Source organism: Perna viridis, chromosome 14, assembly GCF_037379345.1.
Source record: "Perna viridis isolate PV_CMFRI_1.1 ecotype Kerala chromosome 14, ASM3737934v1, whole genome shotgun sequence".
In the NCBI taxonomy this organism is placed as follows: domain Eukaryota; kingdom Metazoa; phylum Mollusca; class Bivalvia; order Mytilida; family Mytilidae; genus Perna; species Perna viridis.
In genome coordinates, this window is record NC_142458.1 from 2,236,190 (window position 1) to 2,256,559 (window position 20,370).

Genomic DNA, 20,370 nt, shown 5'->3' on the forward strand with positions numbered 1-20,370 from the left:
ATGTTTACACAATTGTTTTAATTTGTCGTAAAAAGGGATAACTTGTTGCAATGTTGATCGAGATTACAGTGACTAAATACAGATTAACAGCATTCTTAACATTTATAAACCAGTCACCCAACATTCAAAAACAGTTCACATGACATTAATGTGATTCCAGTTTTACGTAGCAGTCAGTATAAAACTCAGACCGGATAAAAATTATATATTAGTCTAATGTAAATGAAGGTGTCTCTTTGTAAGAGTTCTTGATTTGAAATAATTTGGTTGATATTTGTCCAAGATAGATGTATGGTTTTCTCAATAAGTGCAGACCAAAATTCAGAAAGGACCATCGTTACGTAAAAAAATAGTATATGTTGAATGAAAAAGTAATCAAAGGAACCAAGATTCTATGGGGACAAAGACCAGACATGGAAAACAGAGAAACACAACAAAGAACATAAAGTAACTAAAATAATACATACAAAGTAACGAAAGTAAAGCAGCAACTAGGACTCCACTAAAAACTTGGATCATGGGCCAGGTGCACCAGTATGGTATTTGCCCTTTGCTTTTCTAGAAACCCCGCCGAGTTGTTCATAAAAAGTCAAGTCCGGGGTAGACGAAGGAGGAATGGAAAACTATGACACTTCGTGCAAATTAGTTTTCATGATGCAGATGGATACACCGTAACGATCCACGAGTTCATGATGAAAACCATAAAACGGATGTAGTGATGACTTCAATCTTGTAGCAACATGACTCTGTATAGCAGAAACTGAGATTAAAGTATCTAGCTAAACGACGTTCTTTCTTTCGGATCAGATCAGCTATAAAGTCAGCCTCATAAAAAATCAGGAATTGATTAGCAAGTAGAGGAGTACAATTTGGTCCCGCTGAAAAGAATCATTTGTTCGGTGGGTTTCTACAACACAAATCACCCATACTTAAGGCAGTGTCTTAATTGTATATGGACGTCACAAAATTTATTTTCTCTAATAAGAAACACCATAAATTAATGCGAAATACGTATAAAAATGTTATAACACCATTCCCGAACTGATATATATATACTATATACAGTACTTGATGTTCCCATTTGTATAAAAAAATGGGAACATCAAGTAAAAACCGGAAAGTTGAAAACCATCGCAGTGAGCCAGATTTAGTACGGGCATTTTCGATGAAAATGGTTGGTTAAAGCTGGACTTGATTAACATGAAAACAAAATTGACTAAGAAATGATTTTATCATTTATGAGTAAAATACCTTAAAAGTGTAATACTCCTTTCAATATGACATGGGATTTTTGATTTATTAAATGTAAAAGTAAATAGAGTAACTCAGGCACACTTACTTATACTACGTGGTTGTTGCTTGGTACTCGGGCAGAAATTTATATTACACGACCTTTCCGGTAAAATTTATATTCTATGAGGGCTATTTTTCCCCAAATATACATGCAATTACAACTTCAGTTCATAGCAAATGATACAAATATATTACCACAATGTGATTTTGTTGTTGATGAGGTAATAATTTTGAAGAAATTGTGTATATTACAATATCAGAAAATATTTTACGGACCTAAATTTATACCTTGATAAACATGTATCTATGGAAAAAACACATACTGCTATAGCACAACTAGAGCTTCTTTTTACCTATATCAAAACATATCTTCCCCGTTCCAAAGTGTAAAGGGATATTACTCCCAAAACTTTCAGTGATTCATGTCCTAACAACTTCGAAGTTTCATTAAATTTGGTAAAGTAGTTTCTGAGGAGTTGCGCTTGCAAAATAGTAAACGAGAGACACACAGACAGGGAACAATGTTTGACACTGTGACATGTGTAATTCGTAATTGGTAGATATAAGGAGATAGTGAATATGGGAAATAGGAGAAGTGGAAAGTTTACATGTACCTCACAAAAGGGTATCAACATTAAAATTTTATAAAATGTTACAATATACAGAATGTTAATGTTGCCATAATTTCAACATAAAACAAATTACAAACAATCAACTTATGAATCGCCAAGTTCGATCGCAGTTTTCAAAATGGTTTTACAACAAGATAATAACTAGAATTCGTTCGTGTACAATGCAAATGAAAAACTACAAATATGAAAAAAAATTAACACAAATAACTCAACATAAAATGAATTAAGAGGCTTAAACCAACCAATCAATTAATTAAACATTCCGGTAGTCCGACTTGTCTGACCCCAAATTATATCAGATTATACTTATCATATTTATCCAAATTTGCAGTATTAAAATTGCAAAATGTATAGAACAATGAGGCTTCATTCCTGGTATTACATATATCAGAACCTCTCAGTGATGGATTTGGCTTCTTTTAGCGACAGTTTTTTTTTTATTTGAGTACTTCTTGTTTACAATTATTTTTTTTAACTGAGATCGTTCGACTTAGAATTACTAAGCAAAATCAAACTATCGAGGAGAGAGATAGGGATTTGTTTCGTCTGATCCTTGAAATCCCCGATTATCGTGCATAGTTTTAGAACTACTTGTTCCAAAAGAAACACCCGGTACCAATCGTTCTTGTGTAAACCTAGAGTCTTGTGTACTATTACTAATGGATTTCGGAGTAAGATACGGACTTTCACCACCGGTCGCTACTGTGTTATCCGGCTTAGGGGCCAGAAACTTAGGATTCAAATAAGGACTATTTCCTGGTCCGCTTCCGATGACGTCGATATAATCTGGCGGTGGGTCATTGGTTTGATCATCAATGGGCCATCGGCTATATCTATGAGATGCGCTGGATGAACTTATGTCCTGCGCAAATTGTGTTTTCTCGCGGAACAATTTGTTATCATCAATTTCTTCGTATGTCTCTTCACAATCACGTGTATTTAATATGTTCGAATATCCAGAAGCGCTCAAGTCTCTTAAATGATCACTGCTTGAACTTGCTTTGTATACGACTCTCATTTCGTTTCTGGTCTTTTTTGTCTCCTTCCTCATCCTGTTAAAATACATGCAAACCAGTAAGAATCATGCAAATTCTGTAATATGCGATACTCCAAAAAGGCTACATATTTTTAAATTTCGTTATCAAGTTGTTTTATAGGTCTTCTATGATGAAATGAATATTTATTCATTCCAATCTGTCAGCTCTTAGGAAATGATTCCCGAAAATCCAATAGCTTCTATTGTATTTAAGTGTCTTTACAGAGTTATCTCCCTTCATTTTGAATTCCACAGTACATTCTATATAATTTGTATCTCCTACGAACAAAGGTTATATGAAAACCCATATGCTGGTTTTTGTTTACTATAGTATTTTAAGCAACATATCAAACATAAAAATACGTAGGCTCTCTAACCATGAATCAAACTTTGCATGATTCTCATTTGGATTGTTACTTTAATGGAAACAAAGAGATAAGGTCATCAATCAAAACTAGTATCTGGAATTCCTTGAAGCAGTATAACATAGCACATACTTTTCCTTTCTTAGTGTTTTTTTCTTCTAAAACAATAAAAGAAGGAAATCAAAGGAATCAGGAATCTTATTGAAATCAAATTCATAGCTTATAAATATCTTAACTACGAAAAACCGCAAAACAAAAAAAAATCAAAACAATTCAATGAACGTAAAACAAAATTAAATAAGCAAGCGATCCTCACTAACATCCGGGAACCTTGACAAAGATAATAAAATATAAACAATACAATAAATCTATTATCGTATATATTAAACGGTGCACATTTTACGAGGTACGTGTATTTTGTCGCACATGTGTATCCTTAACGGCTTTTTCTAAAGTGGTTCTGAAATGTGCACTGTGGAATCCTCGTTGGAACTGCTTGCACTCCTTTTGGTATCATAACAGGGTATATGATGGGAATCATATGGATATAAGCAATGTGTAATGTAACTTGTAGGTCATTCAAAGTCATCTTTTTGGTACTCAGAACATTTTTTCATTAAAACAAATGAAGAAGTGGGGCATTTCGTGTACCTTTACAGTAGTTTGAAAAATGATTGTGTTAATGACAGGAAAAGAAAAAAAGGAGGTTTTTTTCTATACTTTGTTTGACAGTTATCAAATCCAAAATTACATCACGGCTAAATTGACGAGAAGCCGTGAAGTGAGACAGCCCGTTTTCAAGTTTAGATTAATCAACACAATTAAATAAGGAAGTGCAGTGGAAGTGTATTCAGTATAATAAAAATATTATTTGTCCATTTTTTTAAGTATAGCTTAATCAACAAAATGAAATAAGCATGCAAAACCAAGATTCGAGAGGAAACAAAAGAGAAATATTCCAAGGATAAAACATGACAGGGGCAATAGACACACACAACAAATAACAATAATAAACCAAGATTAAAGGACGGTTGTTGCAAGATTTTTCCCATTAATTTTACTTAATCCCAGTGTTTTTCAAAGTAAGAAATATCAAACTTTAAAGCGAAATGTAAAATAAAATAGAATAATAACAATAATAATAAACACATTTTCTCTTCTAAACTCTGAATCAAGTATTCATTCTTTTTGACGTCGTAACTTACACGTCCAGCTGTGTAAAACTTCAATTAAAATATGAAGTTTGTATCTTTTACGTCATGTGTACTCATGCTGTTCTTACTAAAATAGCTCCATTTAGTTAATATTAATGTAGAGATTTATCAGGATAAAAAAAACAAAACAGTTTCGATTATCAAGTACAGGATCGCCTGCATCACGTACAATTTAATGCAGTAGAATTTGCATTTCCGATTATCAAGTTCAAGGTCAACAATAAAACGTAAACATTAATTAATTACCATTATTATTATTATCTTTATAAGTTTTGACAATACCAACAATATGGATGTTTTGAAGGAAACCCAAAGGTGTATATTTGCCCCAACATAATAAAAAGTTTTATCAATATACATCAGAAATCGTATGAATAAAACCCCTAGAGGACATATTAGTATGTATAAAGTAACTCACCAGAATATAGTTACGGTCACAACATTCACATACCATTAGCCAGAGGTATGGGTTTATTATGATCCGAGGCGATCAAATACACGTAACATGTAACAATACGAATGAAGAACATTCATGAAGCAATCAGCACGAAATTTTGTATGCGAGTAGCACGACAAAACTATACTCAACGCATGAGTTTATCTGAAATACTGATATTTATATACATTTTTGAAAAACAGTATTATGCAACATTGGAACTAAATTATCTTTAATCTAAAGTTGTTGGAGGCTAATCAAGAAGAGAACCAAGATTCTAACAATCCAAGATTGTGTTCAGGTGCATAGACCAAGAAAGCTAATTTCTTTCGCTTAGTTATTACAGTATAACATTTTCCCCACGCATTCAACCAGTGATTATAGTGGGGAGGAGGTATTGAAATGAGTCACTAGAAATTCACATTCTGTACCACTCACAAAAGCTTTACCAACTAATAAGTAGTCGCATCAATACATTGTAAAAGGTGAAGTGCAAAATCGTTGAACATGTTAGTAATAACTTTTACTCTTACAAAGAATATCACTAATGATTTGCACAGTGATTTATTTTGATTGATTTTATTAATCCAAAAGAATCATTTACAACAGTATACGCTACTGTTTTCTGTAAACATCGTGAAAGGGAAGGGAGGTAACAAAATAAGTCACAACAGCAACAGAAGGCACTCAAATTGAAGAAAACAAAATTTCAAATTTAATGATCCTCATCTTGTAAAAACGGAAGCTAATCATGTCGAAAGAAAGAAAATAGCTTTTTTGCCCCGTGCAGGTCCCGGTGTCAAAAGAATAGGCCTGCAGCAGCGCTAAGCTTGTAAAAAGCGACTAAATAGTGCTCAGAACCCTAGTTGGGGGCTAGGGCGCTCTGCTCATAGAGCAATTGGGTTGTGTGCCCGAGATGGTGGAATGTGATACCCTTGGCGTGTTACATGCTGGGGTTGTCAGGCTACAATACGGAAAACCTGACCGCAAACCATAGTGGTGCACCACGTTCGGAAAGATGCTACGTTCCTCGAACCCTGATGTGGTACTCGACAGGAGTAGGAACGTTTGCACACCGACAAAGGAGGCTAAATTGTCTGACCCTGACCATCCCCCTTATATCTTATGGCAATCAAAATGAGTCAATTATATTATCCTTGTGTCCCATCCCATTTTTCATTTCATCACATCATCACTTCATGTTCATTTTATCACCCATATCAAGTTCATCGCCCCGACTCCATTATCTGTTTTTTTGTGCGTGAATCATATTTGCTTTATTCAAGGAGTTACATATTCAAAAATTTGTTTGCAAAAATTCAAAATCTACCTGGTTATTCAAAAAATGATTTGTACCGTGCAAAAAGTGTCTAAATTTAACTCTTTTTCGGTTTAGACAGTTTTTGACTTCTTAAGATTAAAATACATTTAAATTTATGTAAAGGAGCTTAAAAAGGAGCCTGGATAAGGCAAACTTTCGAATTAATCAGGATTCATAATATATTATTTTATTTTATATATTCAAACATGTTTCTCGGTTATGCAGTTTTGTTCGAGACATGTTACTACATCAATTACTCACTTTTGCAGTTGGAATACGACCACCATTGCTACGACAACCACCAAAATAACGATTCCTCCACCAGCAAGACCCACAATAGCTCCTATACCAAGGCCATCAGATGCTTTTTCTGTGTCAGTTGATTTTATTGCTGTGTGAAAAAGAATTAAGAAGGAGATATATTTTTGATACGAAAAAACTTTAAACCTACATCAGAATGAACACCAAGTAGCCCACCTTGTAGTGCTAGATTAACCAACGTCTTGTACTGCAAACTTACCGAACAAGTTGATATGGGAGAGCATTCAAAATAAATTCTTTCAATACGACCACCACCGGTACGAAACCACCAAAAAAAAACACGATGTCGTTATCCTATGGACATGACCTTTATGAGCAACTCGGTAGATGTTTCTAGAAAAACCAGAGAACGCTTAACCTACCAGTACAATACCCTTTTTTCTAATTTACGGAATGCAAGCCATTTTTTTTAAATGGACGCAACACATGCACCAGCACACGAGAAGAATCGGAACTCCTCAGCCTTTCTAGTTACAGAAAAGTAAAACCCCGATCGGAGGCATTTGCATTCTAGGAAAAACCTGTCCGGAATTTTACCGATTCGATTCTAAAATAATAATTTTACTGGTTAAACTTTTTACCATAACTTTTTTCCTAGCCCCTCGCTTCGCCCAAAATTCTTGAGAGAGTTATTGTTATTTATTTCTAGTGATATCTAACCATTTTCTTTAATCAAAATTGGATCGTCTGGGTGTATCCACCTGCGCCATGAAAGCTGATTTATTCAACGTGTCATAGTTTTCCATTCCTCTTTCGTCTACCCCGGACTTGACTTTTTATTAGCAACTCGGCGGGTGTTTCAAAAAAAGCAGAGGACGCTTACCCTACCGGTGCACCTGGTCAATGCTTCCAGTTCTTAGTGGAGTCCGAGTTGCTCATTTACTTTTGTTACTTTGTATGTATTACTTTGGTTATTTTATGTCCTTTGTTGTGTATGTCTGTTTCCATGTCTGGTCTTTGTCTATGCATTACCGTCTTTCGATTTGCCATAGGATCTTAGTCCTCTCGATTACTCTTACGCATGACCTATCTCGATGAAGGCATTTTTGCAATCAATTCACTCATTTTGAGGCAAGAAAACTGTAATGTGGACAAATAGAGGAACAGACAAAGAGGTTCCAGCATAAAAACAACTTGTTGAATTCAGGTATAATATACCACAAGTATGGAATTTTTGCTAAGAACGTTAACATCTTGAAAAACAATATTTTCAAATTGCAATCAAGTTGTTTTTAAACATTTTGATATCACTCCACATTCGAAGTTTATTGCCAGATATTTTAAGCATTAGAATGCATTTCGCTTTCCAAAAGAATATATCAATTAACTGCAAATTTTCTAAACTAAAGTTCTTCATTGATGAAGATATGTATGTTATGGTTTGCATTCTTTACTCCCCATGGAATCTACCTATATATTTATTATTTCCAGGCAAATAAATTTTGTTTTATATCAAGCATTTTTACTTATATCCTATATTAAATAATCAGCATCCTAAAATGTAAATAATGATAAATATGAAACCATCATTTTTCAAAAATGGCCTCATAAAATTATAAGCACATAATTTACACACTTTTCAAACTTCATGCTATTTTCCTTACTGGCAATTCAAAATAGTTACCTAAGAATAAAACATATACCTTGACATAATTTACCGCTCTCCACATCCCACTCTTCATTTTGCAGACAACTGATCAAAGAGTAGTCCGCTGATTTTGATGTTCCTGCCTTACATTCAAACGAGCAGGACGACCCTGCATATCGTGTACAAGATGAGCTCAGTATAACGTCACCAAACTGGTCAGGACACTGTACATCTGCACAAAAATATTTTATTGTTATTAATTACAATATCATGTCATATTATACTTCAAATAAAATTATACATTTTTCCATGGTTTACAAAAATGAGTTTTTCTGGTATACCACCTGCCTTCATGAATACCACCCGTTCCAACCGTAAGTCGTTATTACCTTAAGACAGACGTAATTATTAGAATTGGTTTTTGCAAATAGCCTTTTAATTATTTGCATGAAGAAAATATCAGTCATATATCGGCAAACAAGGACACAGAGTGAACACTTGGAAGTATGCATTGAGGACTGGGATCGTGCAGTTTTTTGTGTTTTCTTTTAAATACACGGTATATCAAATCGTTTTGATGAGTTATCCAAACACGAACTTTACGATATTTAGTATAATATGAAATATACTGCATGTAGTTGAGGTTAGTTTACTAGATCATCACACTTCGAAAAAAAAAACAATATTCCGAGACTCATCTTGAGAGATATTCTTCCTCAATTAAATGCCTGCATTATACGGTCATTTCTAACGGAATATCGTTCAGTTTTATATATTATTGTGTTTTTGTCATTTTGGTACGTTTAACAAAAAGGGATATTCTGATTTATTCCATATTACAAATTATCGACCTGTTAAAACCAAGGTAAAAGTCAAAAGGAGAAGTCAAAAAGAAAGTCCGTATAACAAATAACAATATCAAAGTTGGAATCTACCGCAATGACCCCGACTTAGTACAGGTTTTCCCAATATGACAAGTGGGTTACACCAGGTTCTATATTACGCTAAGTTCTTTCGTTCCATACAATTCAATATTTAAAAACAATTGGGCAGCATAACATTGCCGCTAGAATGATAAAATCAGTATTTATAACAGTACAGAAAATATGAACAATAGATAAGTGAAATAAACTAAACAGAATTAAATACAATAAAAATTACGTTAATCCAACTTAGATCTGCCTGGACTAAACTAAGCGTCGTACGACTTATTGCCTGATTCATTGCATCAAACAGTAATGTACACCATACAAAATCCTTTTACTAAAGTAACTTGCTCACATAAAACCAGTGCCGTTTATGTGGAACCAATGGAACTAACACGAACAGTAAATCGAAGTAAATAGTAAATAGTTACAGTATGCGAAAAAAATTAAAATTATGGAAAAATTGTCTATATTAGATGTATCGCCATTGTGCCGATACGGATGATGGGATATTGAAAACGCCAGAAGTTGATTTGCTCTAAGTGTCGCTGAAAAGTAACAAGAGGCTCCCAGGAGCTGAATCGCCACCTAGTAATATTTTTTTCACATTAACAAGGAGCTGTCGAACAATTTTGACTTAATGAAGACTTAATTAGGACTTGTTACAACGATCATTCCATCAATTGTATGTTTCTTTCTGTATATTACGGTATTGAAGATACTGTTTGAAAACTTCGAAAAAACATCATTTTTCGCCTTTCAAATAACTCTAACAAGGAGTTGTCCGATAACTTTGCTCCCTTCTAGACTTTTGTAGGACTTATAATAAGGATCATTTCGACAATTGAAAGGATTTTGCGAAACCTAACGGGTTGAAAAATATTTATGAAAAAATTCTGTCTGACCCCTATCTTCTATTTTGGTAACGGCAGCCATGTTTCTCGGCGGATCAAAAATCCGCATATCAGTTATATGTCGAATACCCAATAGAACATTGTTACCAAGTTTGGTTCTAATTGGTCAAGTTTTAGTGATATATGCGAAAAACTTCTTCATAACCTCTATGCTCTAATATAAGTAGCCATGCTATTAGACGGATCATAAATCCCTGAATCTTTTCTTGGCAGGACTACCCAAGGAACATTCAAACCAAGTTTGGTTCTAATTGGTCATGTAGTGTCAGAGGAGAAGAGGTTTGAAAAATTGTTAACGACAAATGATGGCCAAAGCTCGAGTAGCCTTCGACCAGGTGAGCTACAATGTACAAATGAACAAATTTATGATAAAACTAATCGTGGAAATTGAATACAAATGGAAACTAACCTCCGATACACTTTTTACCATCGTTCCCTAAATTTACACTATCAGAACACTGGCACCTCCTCTGGTTTTCTCCAGTTGGTAAACACAGTCGGCTACATTGACCGTTATTATATTTACAAAGACTGTGTTCTGTTGATAAGTGAAAACAAACAAGCATTGGTTGGTATAAAATTGACATATACTGTATAGCAAAATTCTACATATAATAAATTTAAAGATGTTTTTTATAGTTCGGTGCCATAAGAAACATTTTTTCTTCAGTCATTTTTCATTTATTCTCTACAAAAACTCTTATTTTGAAAACCATGGGAAAGTAATTCTACTAGCGATCTGATCGATCTTTTGATAAAAGTAAAAAATGAAGTGAAAGAACAAAGTGACGCCAACATTAAAACGTTTTATTAGCTAAAAATCCTTAATTTAGACGTGTGACAGGAAAGACAATGTGATTTGGTGCATGTTCAGTACTTGAGAGGGTCAACTTTCCATTCTACCGTTTATTAGGGAATAGAGGATGGGGCGAGGATGGGATTATGTCTTGGGAATAGGGATTTCGAACAAGAAGAATGGAAAAGTTGTTTTTAAAGTATTTGTTGCTATAACAAATGAATTATATTCAATAAAAATAACATCAAATTTTGAAAAATTTGAAAGAGTAATCAAGGGAACCAAGGTTATAGCGGTAATCAAAAGAATGTTATAAAACAGACATACACAACAATGAACATAAAGTAACTAAAATCATACTTACAAAGTAATAAAAGTAAATGAGCAACTCGGACTCCACTAAAAACTGGGAGCATGGAGCAGGTGCACCGGTAGGGTAAGCGTCCTCTGTTTTTCTAGAAACACCCGCCGAGTTGCTCATAAAAAGTCAAGTCCGGGGTAGACAAACGAGGAAAGGCAAACTATGACCCGTTGAATAAATCAGCTTTCATGGTGCTGATGGATACATCATAACAATCCACGAGTTCATGATGACGACCATAAAACTTCAATGTGATGACTTCAATCTTGTAGCAACATAACCCTGTTCCAGAAGCCTACTTGTTAGACTTCTAGCGCGATACAAGAAGTCTGCGTAGTTTAGTAAAATACAATTTAACATTGTGAATATTCGATAAACAGAACTTAATGGAGATGAGGACAATGGGGAATATGGGGTGGGGGTAATTTATTGAGAAAGTGGGAAGTTTATTTACCATTCAATAACTGTAGTTAAAATTAATAAATCGAGTTGGGGTTAAGAGTAATTTTTGGATTGTCAACGAAAGATTAGAGGTGGCAATAGGGATAACATGCAATCGTGCTTCCCTGTTACAATAGTTTTCGTTTTGGTATATAAGTGATGCATACCTGAACGCTGATTTTCAGAAACTTTTAACAATGATGTTAGTCTTCCAATTACTATATTTTCAAATACTGTTAGTGATCCAGTACCATCGGCTTTGTTTATTCTCCTTATTTCTCTGAAATTAAACAATGTCCATTAAAAAGAAAATAACATGCATTCAATGTTAATTTTATGTATTATCTTCTAGACTCTTTAATGATGTAATCAGAATACTGTTTCAATTAGGTTCGATGCCTGCTTTGTTGAAAGTAAGTTTGTGATTTTGCATGTACAAGAACTTATTTTTTACATGGAATTTCCTTTTCATCACGTGATTATAATAACCGATGAACAAAGAAGACTGTTACATGTAATATATACCAATATTTAACTTGACTATTCATTAAAATACTATTTATACTTTATAACGTCACTAATTTTCTCCCTTTGTAGCACGTAATTCACTTCCATAACGCTATGAAGACAACATGCTATAAAAACAACCAAACGTAAAACCCAAATTTAAAAAAAAATGATATGATGACAATTTCTATGTCGAACACAGAGGTAACTATCAGAACTTCGAGTCATTCATGTATCACTTCATTTGTGCAAATAAATGTCATCAATATATGTCCCTACATTATATTTATCAAGTAGATTTTAGTCCTGTTTAGTTTGATCTTCAGATTGACATAAAACAATTATTTAATTGTCTATATAGGTCTATAAACAATTGTGGGTTTTGGTAAAAACATACAATAATAGGTTCTTATATGAGTGAAGATTAAAAATCAGGTTTTTATCTTTCAAGACTTTTAATAATTCAAGTCGTTTGCATGGAGCGTAGCGCAACAAGTGAAAAGGCCTAGAAGTGCTGTAACGTGTGAAAGTCTTGGATATGTAACCTGTAAAAGTACCTCCAAAACCCACACACACATACATATGTTATTGTTATTATTTTAAAGCAAATATTTATTAGCAGTTGTAAAAATCGAACACCGGATTATTATCAAAAAAGCACGAGTCATCGTTGTTGAAGACACATATTTGATTAGATGTTATACGCAAGTAGCAGCTCATCTTTGAGAACAGAGAAGCCGCCAATCATAGCGTGATTGTTTTTATTGATTGTAGAAGGTGAAATGTAATTCGTTCAAATGAAGGTTAATTCATATACTGCATAGAATAACGTGTTTTTATCTGTGCAGTTTTATTAAAGATCCAAATTAGTCAGATCAAAAACTCTACAATACAATCTTTAATTCAGGCTTTCTTTGCAATATTTGTAATATCGCAATAAATACTAAATATCCTGCATTAGTGTCAGTCTATGTAAGAATCAGACTGTAGGTGAAATATGGTATCACATCATTTTGATAGTGTAATTTGACTATTTGCACCATCAGAATCAAGGAAAAAAGGCAATATTTTCCATATCATGTTGGTGTATTGAGTTATAATTTCATTGGAATGCACTGAAAATAAATATTTCAAGAGCAGATAACTCTGTCGAAATCCTTAATTTTAATGCTATACAGAGCAACTGTCTAACTGTACCCTCTATAATCCAACACAACCCTGTCTTAACCAGACACCTTTTAATACAGTACTAAATCTAATGTGTTTTAATTTTAGTTAAGCCGTCACCTGTCTAAACCGAACCGATTTTTCAACCAGGTGTTATTATACCCTATTTAGTTTCAGTATAATGTCAATTGGACTTTAAAGCATAACGACAATTTGTTATAGAATAACGAGGCTAATTGAGAATTAAAAAACATACACATTATATAGGAGACTAGCACCAACCTGCCAACAGAGACAGAAAGATGGTCTAATGCTTTAACATAAAATACTTTTTTTAAAAAGTTTGTTTTAAAATATAACCTGAGAGGAGTATCAGTCCTCTCGCTAATGCGATCTTTTCTAATATGGAAAGGAGAGAGTGTATCGAAAGCAAATACATAATTTATTATAACTAATTAAAATTCCATGCTCTAATTCTTTTTTATAAAAAAAAGTCTGAACTAAGTTTTTGTAAGAATCAGGCAAAATGTTAAAAATCAGGAATTATAACTCAATTAACCTACGTGATTTGGGTAATCTTGTCTTTTTTCCTAGATTTTAAATGGTGCAAATGGTCAAATTAAACTTTCAAAATGGTGTATGTTTTCGTACCATGTTTCAGCCACTGCTGATCCTTACAGAGACTGACTTTTTTAAAGACTTTATATTTAACAGAAAAGTAAATACAAAGGCTGGGTTACATGTATGAGAATAACTATGAATTATCATCATTTTTGTGTTTGATCTTGTTATATTGTCATCACAACAACACATGCACCCATTTATTGTATTATTGAATTATACCGTTTTTTTTCTTACTGTCTGTACATTAGTTTCACAGAATAAAGTACGTACAGTGAAAGCTATTGAAACCGAACCCCTTTAGAACAAATATATTGGTTCGTTTAAGACAGGTATTCGGGTTACCAAGGTTAGAAATGAACTCATATGGAGGGACTGGTTTAGACAGGTGTTTGAGTTACCAAAGTTCAAAGTTCATTTAAACAGATATATAGGACCTTTAAAAAGATGTCAAGTTCGACGAACATGCTTTAGAATTACCCGAGGTTCTATTTAGGCAAGTTTCACTTTTTATTTTATTTTATTTTTATTTATATATTCACCTTTTACCCAGTCCTATGTAATAGATGTAATCAACGTCAACATCAACAGCAATTGGGAATTCTCCTGTCCCTGACATCAAATTAAGTATATTGTTGTTATTGGTCAGACTGATACTTTCGATGGTATCGCCCTTTGCATCCGCCAAAATTAGACGGTTTTCTTCACAAAATAAAAATAAAAATTGCAATTTTACAAGTTATACACAGTATGGCCTTGTAATGGCGCCTTATTCCATTTAAGTAGATTATTTCAACTTTTGACTTCATATTAATACAATAAATTACACCAGTAGTAAAAAATTATCATATTTTTTTCTAAATTCAACCGTAATTATAATTTGTTTTATATGGACGACTGTGTGGTTGTTATTGTTATACTTAATTTAATTTATTATTGAAAAATCACTTTTTGTGTAAAAATACCGGTAAATTACGACATTTATCTACTTATACCATTAAAACTAGTAATGATCCAAGTGTTCTACTCTGGAAATTCCGGAAAAGGAAATAAAACTAAAACGAGACTTACAAACCCTATTTGCTGTCAATAGTATTCAACTTAATAATAAATAAAATATATTTAAGACAAAAGTACGAACAAAGTTTAATAGTTTCAATTATATGAAACGCGTTTTGTGTGCATTGTAACAGATAATTGCTTCTTTCTTTCAACTCGATCTTTTTACATTTACATCAACACTAAACTTTATTTATTCTTTCTAAAGAAGTAGTAAAAAGTCTTCAATAAAGCACAAACATATAAAATACAGTTTAATCATATCAAAAAGTACATAAGGGCTAATCATCATTTGGCAATGTTATCTAAAGGACGGCCGAATAATTTCTGTAAAAGAATAATCGAGGGAACCAAGGTCATAGTGGTAATCAAACGAATGCAATCCAGGGACAAAGACCAGACATGTAAAACAGACTTACACAACAAAGAACATGAAGAAACTAAAATCATACATACAAAGTAACAAAAGAAAATGAGCAACTCGATCGGACTGTACTAAAAACTTGGAGCATGAACCAGGTGCACCGCCTCTTATCTCAGTAATTTCCGTGCGACTTGCTGATTAACCCGAGACGCATTTTCAAAGCTTTTTCCTAAATGACGGTCAACACATTTTTGAACGAGTTCAGAGGTCATTGCATATTTTGTAACACTTTCTAGACAATTCCGAATAATTTGCATTTTCTTGGAAATTGTAAAATCTGGAATTCTGATGATACTCCAGTTTCACTTAAAAACTCTTGTCCCGCTCCTGGCATAAAGATACCCCTTTGGTATTTTTTTGTGTTCACCAAATATATCATTATCATCTGTTAGCTGAAAAGAAATCAAATTTTACCCCGTTTGTCAATAGCTAAATCAATTCTCGAGTCAGCATCATAGGAACGTATATCGCTGGGGACACTTCCGTCCATATAAGCTTGTCTAATAATCAAATTTCCGTTGACATCATTCTCAGTCCAATACATTTTACTAAAACAGATGTAATGCTTGGCAATAAAATACATGAATGTACAAACATTTTCAACAACAAAAGATAAATATGTTATAAAATAATATGTAATTCTGCAGATTATTGTTTAATCTAGTAAATGAGAAAATAATTGTTATACAGGCAATATTTACAACAGGTATAAATCAAATCTTCTTAATGATACCACTCATAAATAGTAGTTGGAAAGTAAAAAAGACAAAAGGACCGAAATCAAATGAAAAAAGATTGGTCGTTTCGTGAAAATATGAGGATTACAATAAGAAATTGTAAAATTATTGAGCAAATCCAGATTTGTGGTAAGCAAATTATTGTCTTTTCAAATAGAGAAAGCATCTTTCCGTGAAATTTTATTGTCAGATCGGTGGGTTTTTGAAATGCATGTTTTTTATTTTCCCGTCTTGTCTGATTCTTACAAATAATTACACTTAAGCACTAATACTTCATTTCTTCTGTTAACAACTGTTATGAAGGAACTTTTGTTCTATGACAACCGTCAAATCATTGAATACAGTTTAATTGAAGTTTACTTATTCAAAGAGTAATAAAGGGAATCAAGGTTATAGCGGAAATCAAAAGAATGTAATCCAGAGACAAAGACCAGACAACGAAAACAGACATACACAACAAAGAACATAAAGTACCTAAAACCATACATACAAAGTAACAAAAGCAAATGAGCAACTCGGAATCAACTAAAAACAGGGAGCACCGGTAGGGTAAGAAACTCTTCATTTTATGGTAGATACAAAACCATATCGTTGTCTGGGTAAAATTTAAAAGCCATAGAACAATGATGTGAATGAAGTTGTTTTCCTTGATTAAGTGACAATGTCTTCATTAACAATGATGTTACGTGAATGGAGTTGTTTTCCGTGATTAAGTGACAGTGTCTTCATTAACAATGATGTTATGTGAATGAAGTTGCTTTCCTTGATTAAGTGACAATGTCTTCATTAAAAATGATTTACGTGAATGGAGTTGCTTTCCTTGATTAAGTGACAATATCTTCATTACCAATTATGTTATGTGAATGGAATTGGTTTTTCGTTATTAAGTGACAATGTCTTCATTAACAATGATGTTATGTGAATGGAGTTGCTTTCCTTGATTAAGTGACAATGTCTTCATTAACAATGATGCTATGTGAATGGAGTTGCTATCCTTGATTAAGTGACAATGTCTTCATTAGCAATGATGCATTGTGAATGGAGTTGCTTTCCTTGATTAAGTGACAATGTCTTAATTTACAATGATCTTACGTGAATGAAGTTGTTTTTCCTTGATTAAGAGTAATCGAGGGAACCAAGGTTATATCGGTAATCAAAAGAATGTAATCCAGGGACAAAGACCAGACATGAAAAACAGACATACACAACAAAGAACATAAAGTAACTAAAATCATACATATAAAGTAACTAAAATCATACATACAAAGTAACAAAAGTAAATGAGCAACTCGGACTCCACTAAAAACTGGGATCATGGACCAGGTGCACCGGTAGGGTAAGCGTCCTCTGCTTTTCTAGAAACACCCGCCGAGTTGCTCATAAAAAGTCAAGTCCGGGGTAGACAAACGAGGGAAGGAAAACTATGACCCGTTGAAATAATCAGTTTTCATGGTGCTGATGGATACACCATAACGATCCACGAGTCCATGATAACGACCATAAAACTTCTGTAGTGATGACTTCAATCTTGTAGCAACATAACCCTGTTCCAGAAGCCTATATGTTAGAGTTCTAGCGCGATACAAAACGTCTGCGTAGTTTCGGCAAGCTCTGGCATAACGTATGAGTTGTGATATGAACACTCCATACGCAGGAGCCGAAGGAATGTTAAGTGACAATGGCTTAATAAACAATGATGTTATGTGAATGGAGTTGCTTTCCTTGATTAAGTGACAATGTCTTCATTAACAATGATGTTATGTGAATGGAATTGTTTTTCGTGATTAAGTGACAATGTCTTTATTAACAATGATGTTACGTGAATGAAGTTGTTTTCCTTGATTAAGTGACAATGTCTTTATTAACTGTTTCAAGTAGTTATTTTAGCAAATTAGAAGTAGATACACCCTCAGAAACTCCTTGCCCAAAGTTACCTTACAGGGCCATAATTGATGATTTATGGGGGACAGGCCTGGCTCTTTCGTGTTTAAGTCCGGCTACTTGTTGATTCCATTTGTGTTTCCAAAGAAAGATAACTCTATAGCAATATTTAGTGAAAAGGTACTAAGTAATATCAGTGTATCATTGTGGTAAACATTCAAAGTTTCATGTAAACACACTTATGGTGTTTAGTATAACAACAAAACTGAAAAAGGTACATGTAGTTAAGTTGACGATTGAGAAGTAGTGATAATGGTTTTATCAGACATCAATACTTGTATTCAATTTGTTCAAAACCGTAAGGTATGATATCATGACATTATTATTTTTAAGATACAAACCCTTTTTCTGGGTAAACCTCTATGCTGTTTGCACTTAGTATATCAGAAAGAAGTGTCCGCTTAGTTGAATGACTGGCAGAATAAACTTTGACAGCGTTTTTTGTAGTGTAGTAAATGTTCCCTGTAGAACTGTCTACATCAACGCTGGTTAAGGAGTCAGCTGATTCTAACACATGCAGTATAAACAATTGAATTTGTTTTTTGCCAAAACGGCTGTGATAATAAAATTAGCAATTTAGGAATGCAAAGGCTCGTAGATCACAATTGGGACATATAGACAATACAACCGCATATACATTTGTATCTCTTTACGAAATGCATTTTTTGGGTTAAATGTCAACACTTTGAACTCGAAATTTACAAAGCAAACAGTATGATAAAATTCACCAAGAGTGCATGTTTCATGTGTTATTCTTTTCAGACAGCTCAGACGGATAATGGCTGAATGTTTTCTTTTTATATTTTCCCTTGTATCAAACATTTTGTTTCGTAACAGTCTCTACATCAATATTACCTGCTGTAATTGTGACTTCATTTGACCCATCGATTCCGACAGATTTAATTGAACTTCTTTCGTCTATCCATATGACATTTTTTGAATGATAATCAACCGTAGTAGATGTCGGTATTACATGACCGGTGTCGAGCGCCACTATTGTTGAACTTCCATTCAATTTCAGTAACTTACTGTTCAGGCTGTCAATGGCTAAGAAGAAATTGGATTCTAAAGTATCTGAAAGAATAATTTATCAATACAATGAACGTTACAACCTGTTCGGTTACGACAATTTGTGTTTTATTTAACATGATCCCAATGCATTCTACTTGAAATAAGGGGACATTATAAAGACCCTTGTTTAGACAGATGTTCAGATTTTTCAGAGTTTGGTTCGGACAGGTCTCCCTGCATAAACTTTCATTCTATGAAATGTTCGATGTCACAGTTTGACGCATAAAACCCACTTAACATTCGCGAAACTACGAATCGTTTTACGAATCTCCGAAATGTACAAGATTTGTAATTCTAACACTCATCCTTGGGATCGATTTACGATTTGCTTAGAGTGGTTTGCAAGCTCATTGTGTATGAATTAATAAAAAAAAGATAAATTCGTATTCGTATTAAATTAATGACATTTCCAAAAAAAAAAATCATTTCCGTTTGCGAATCGATAAATGTTTGAATGCATTCGGATGTCTACGAGTTGTTAATAGTTATTTACAAATGCTAAAGTATAAAATACAAATACATGCAAATGATAAAAAATTGCATATCCATTAGGATTCGTAAGTTAGATTCGATTCGTGTATTTAAAGGGAGTATAAAGTAAAAAAATTATAGTAATTCATTTTGGGAATTTTCAAGATACCTGTTCCCCTTTAAGACTTTAAATTTGGTCCGGTTCAGACCGGTGTCCAGTTTATCAAGGTCCAAATATATACAGATATAAATGGATTTAAATAGGTGATATCTGTCTTAACCGAATCTCTTTCTTTATAATTTGTTTGGTATAAATAACCGCTGGTTTACACGGGTTTAAAATACCTTTACTTTCTTAGACTTCAAATTTGGTCAAATTTCGCATCATTCTGGGTTTGATTAAGATCATTCTTTTCTGTAATTCGAGTCATATTTATCATTTAACGTCAACCGGGTTTATTTACAAAATAAAGCATAATGAATGTGAAGCAATCCATTTGTTAAGTAGCACTGTATCTGAGAATGTTCCTTAAATGTTAAAGCGTTTGTTACACTAGCTATGTTATTTGAGTACAAGCTTTAATGAACTAATTTGTCAAGCCTCTGGGACAAGGTTTTGTTGCCAAACATGTACAAGATTGAAGACATCACTACAAAATTTTAGACATTCATTGTTATTGTGTATCCGATTTGCTCACCGTGTCATATATCACATTTTCCCTTTCATC

At 33.4% G+C, this 20,370-nt stretch overlaps 1 protein-coding gene across 1 annotated transcript in view; it reads right to left on the minus strand.

Moving 5' to 3' along the window:
- Nucleotides 1-1,919: 1,919 nt before the first annotated feature.
- The window catches only part of LOC148597716 (low-density lipoprotein receptor-related protein 2-like), a 36,848-nt gene continuing 18,397 nt past the window's right edge, over nt 1,920-20,370 (minus strand). The window contains exons 12-20 of the mRNA XM_088561055.1: nt 18,956-19,174; nt 18,442-18,607; nt 15,837-15,970; nt 14,482-14,641; nt 11,812-11,924; nt 10,456-10,584; nt 8,262-8,438; nt 6,559-6,688; nt 1,920-2,977 (exon numbers count right to left, since the gene is read on the minus strand). Of these exons, the coding sequence (XP_088417181.1) occupies nt 2,440-2,977; nt 6,559-6,688; nt 8,262-8,438; nt 10,456-10,584; nt 11,812-11,924; nt 14,482-14,641; nt 15,837-15,970; nt 18,442-18,607; nt 18,956-19,174 (1,766 nt within the window). The 3' untranslated portion in view covers nt 1,920-2,439. The remainder of the gene's footprint in view (nt 2,978-6,558; nt 6,689-8,261; nt 8,439-10,455; nt 10,585-11,811; nt 11,925-14,481; nt 14,642-15,836; nt 15,971-18,441; nt 18,608-18,955; nt 19,175-20,370) is intronic.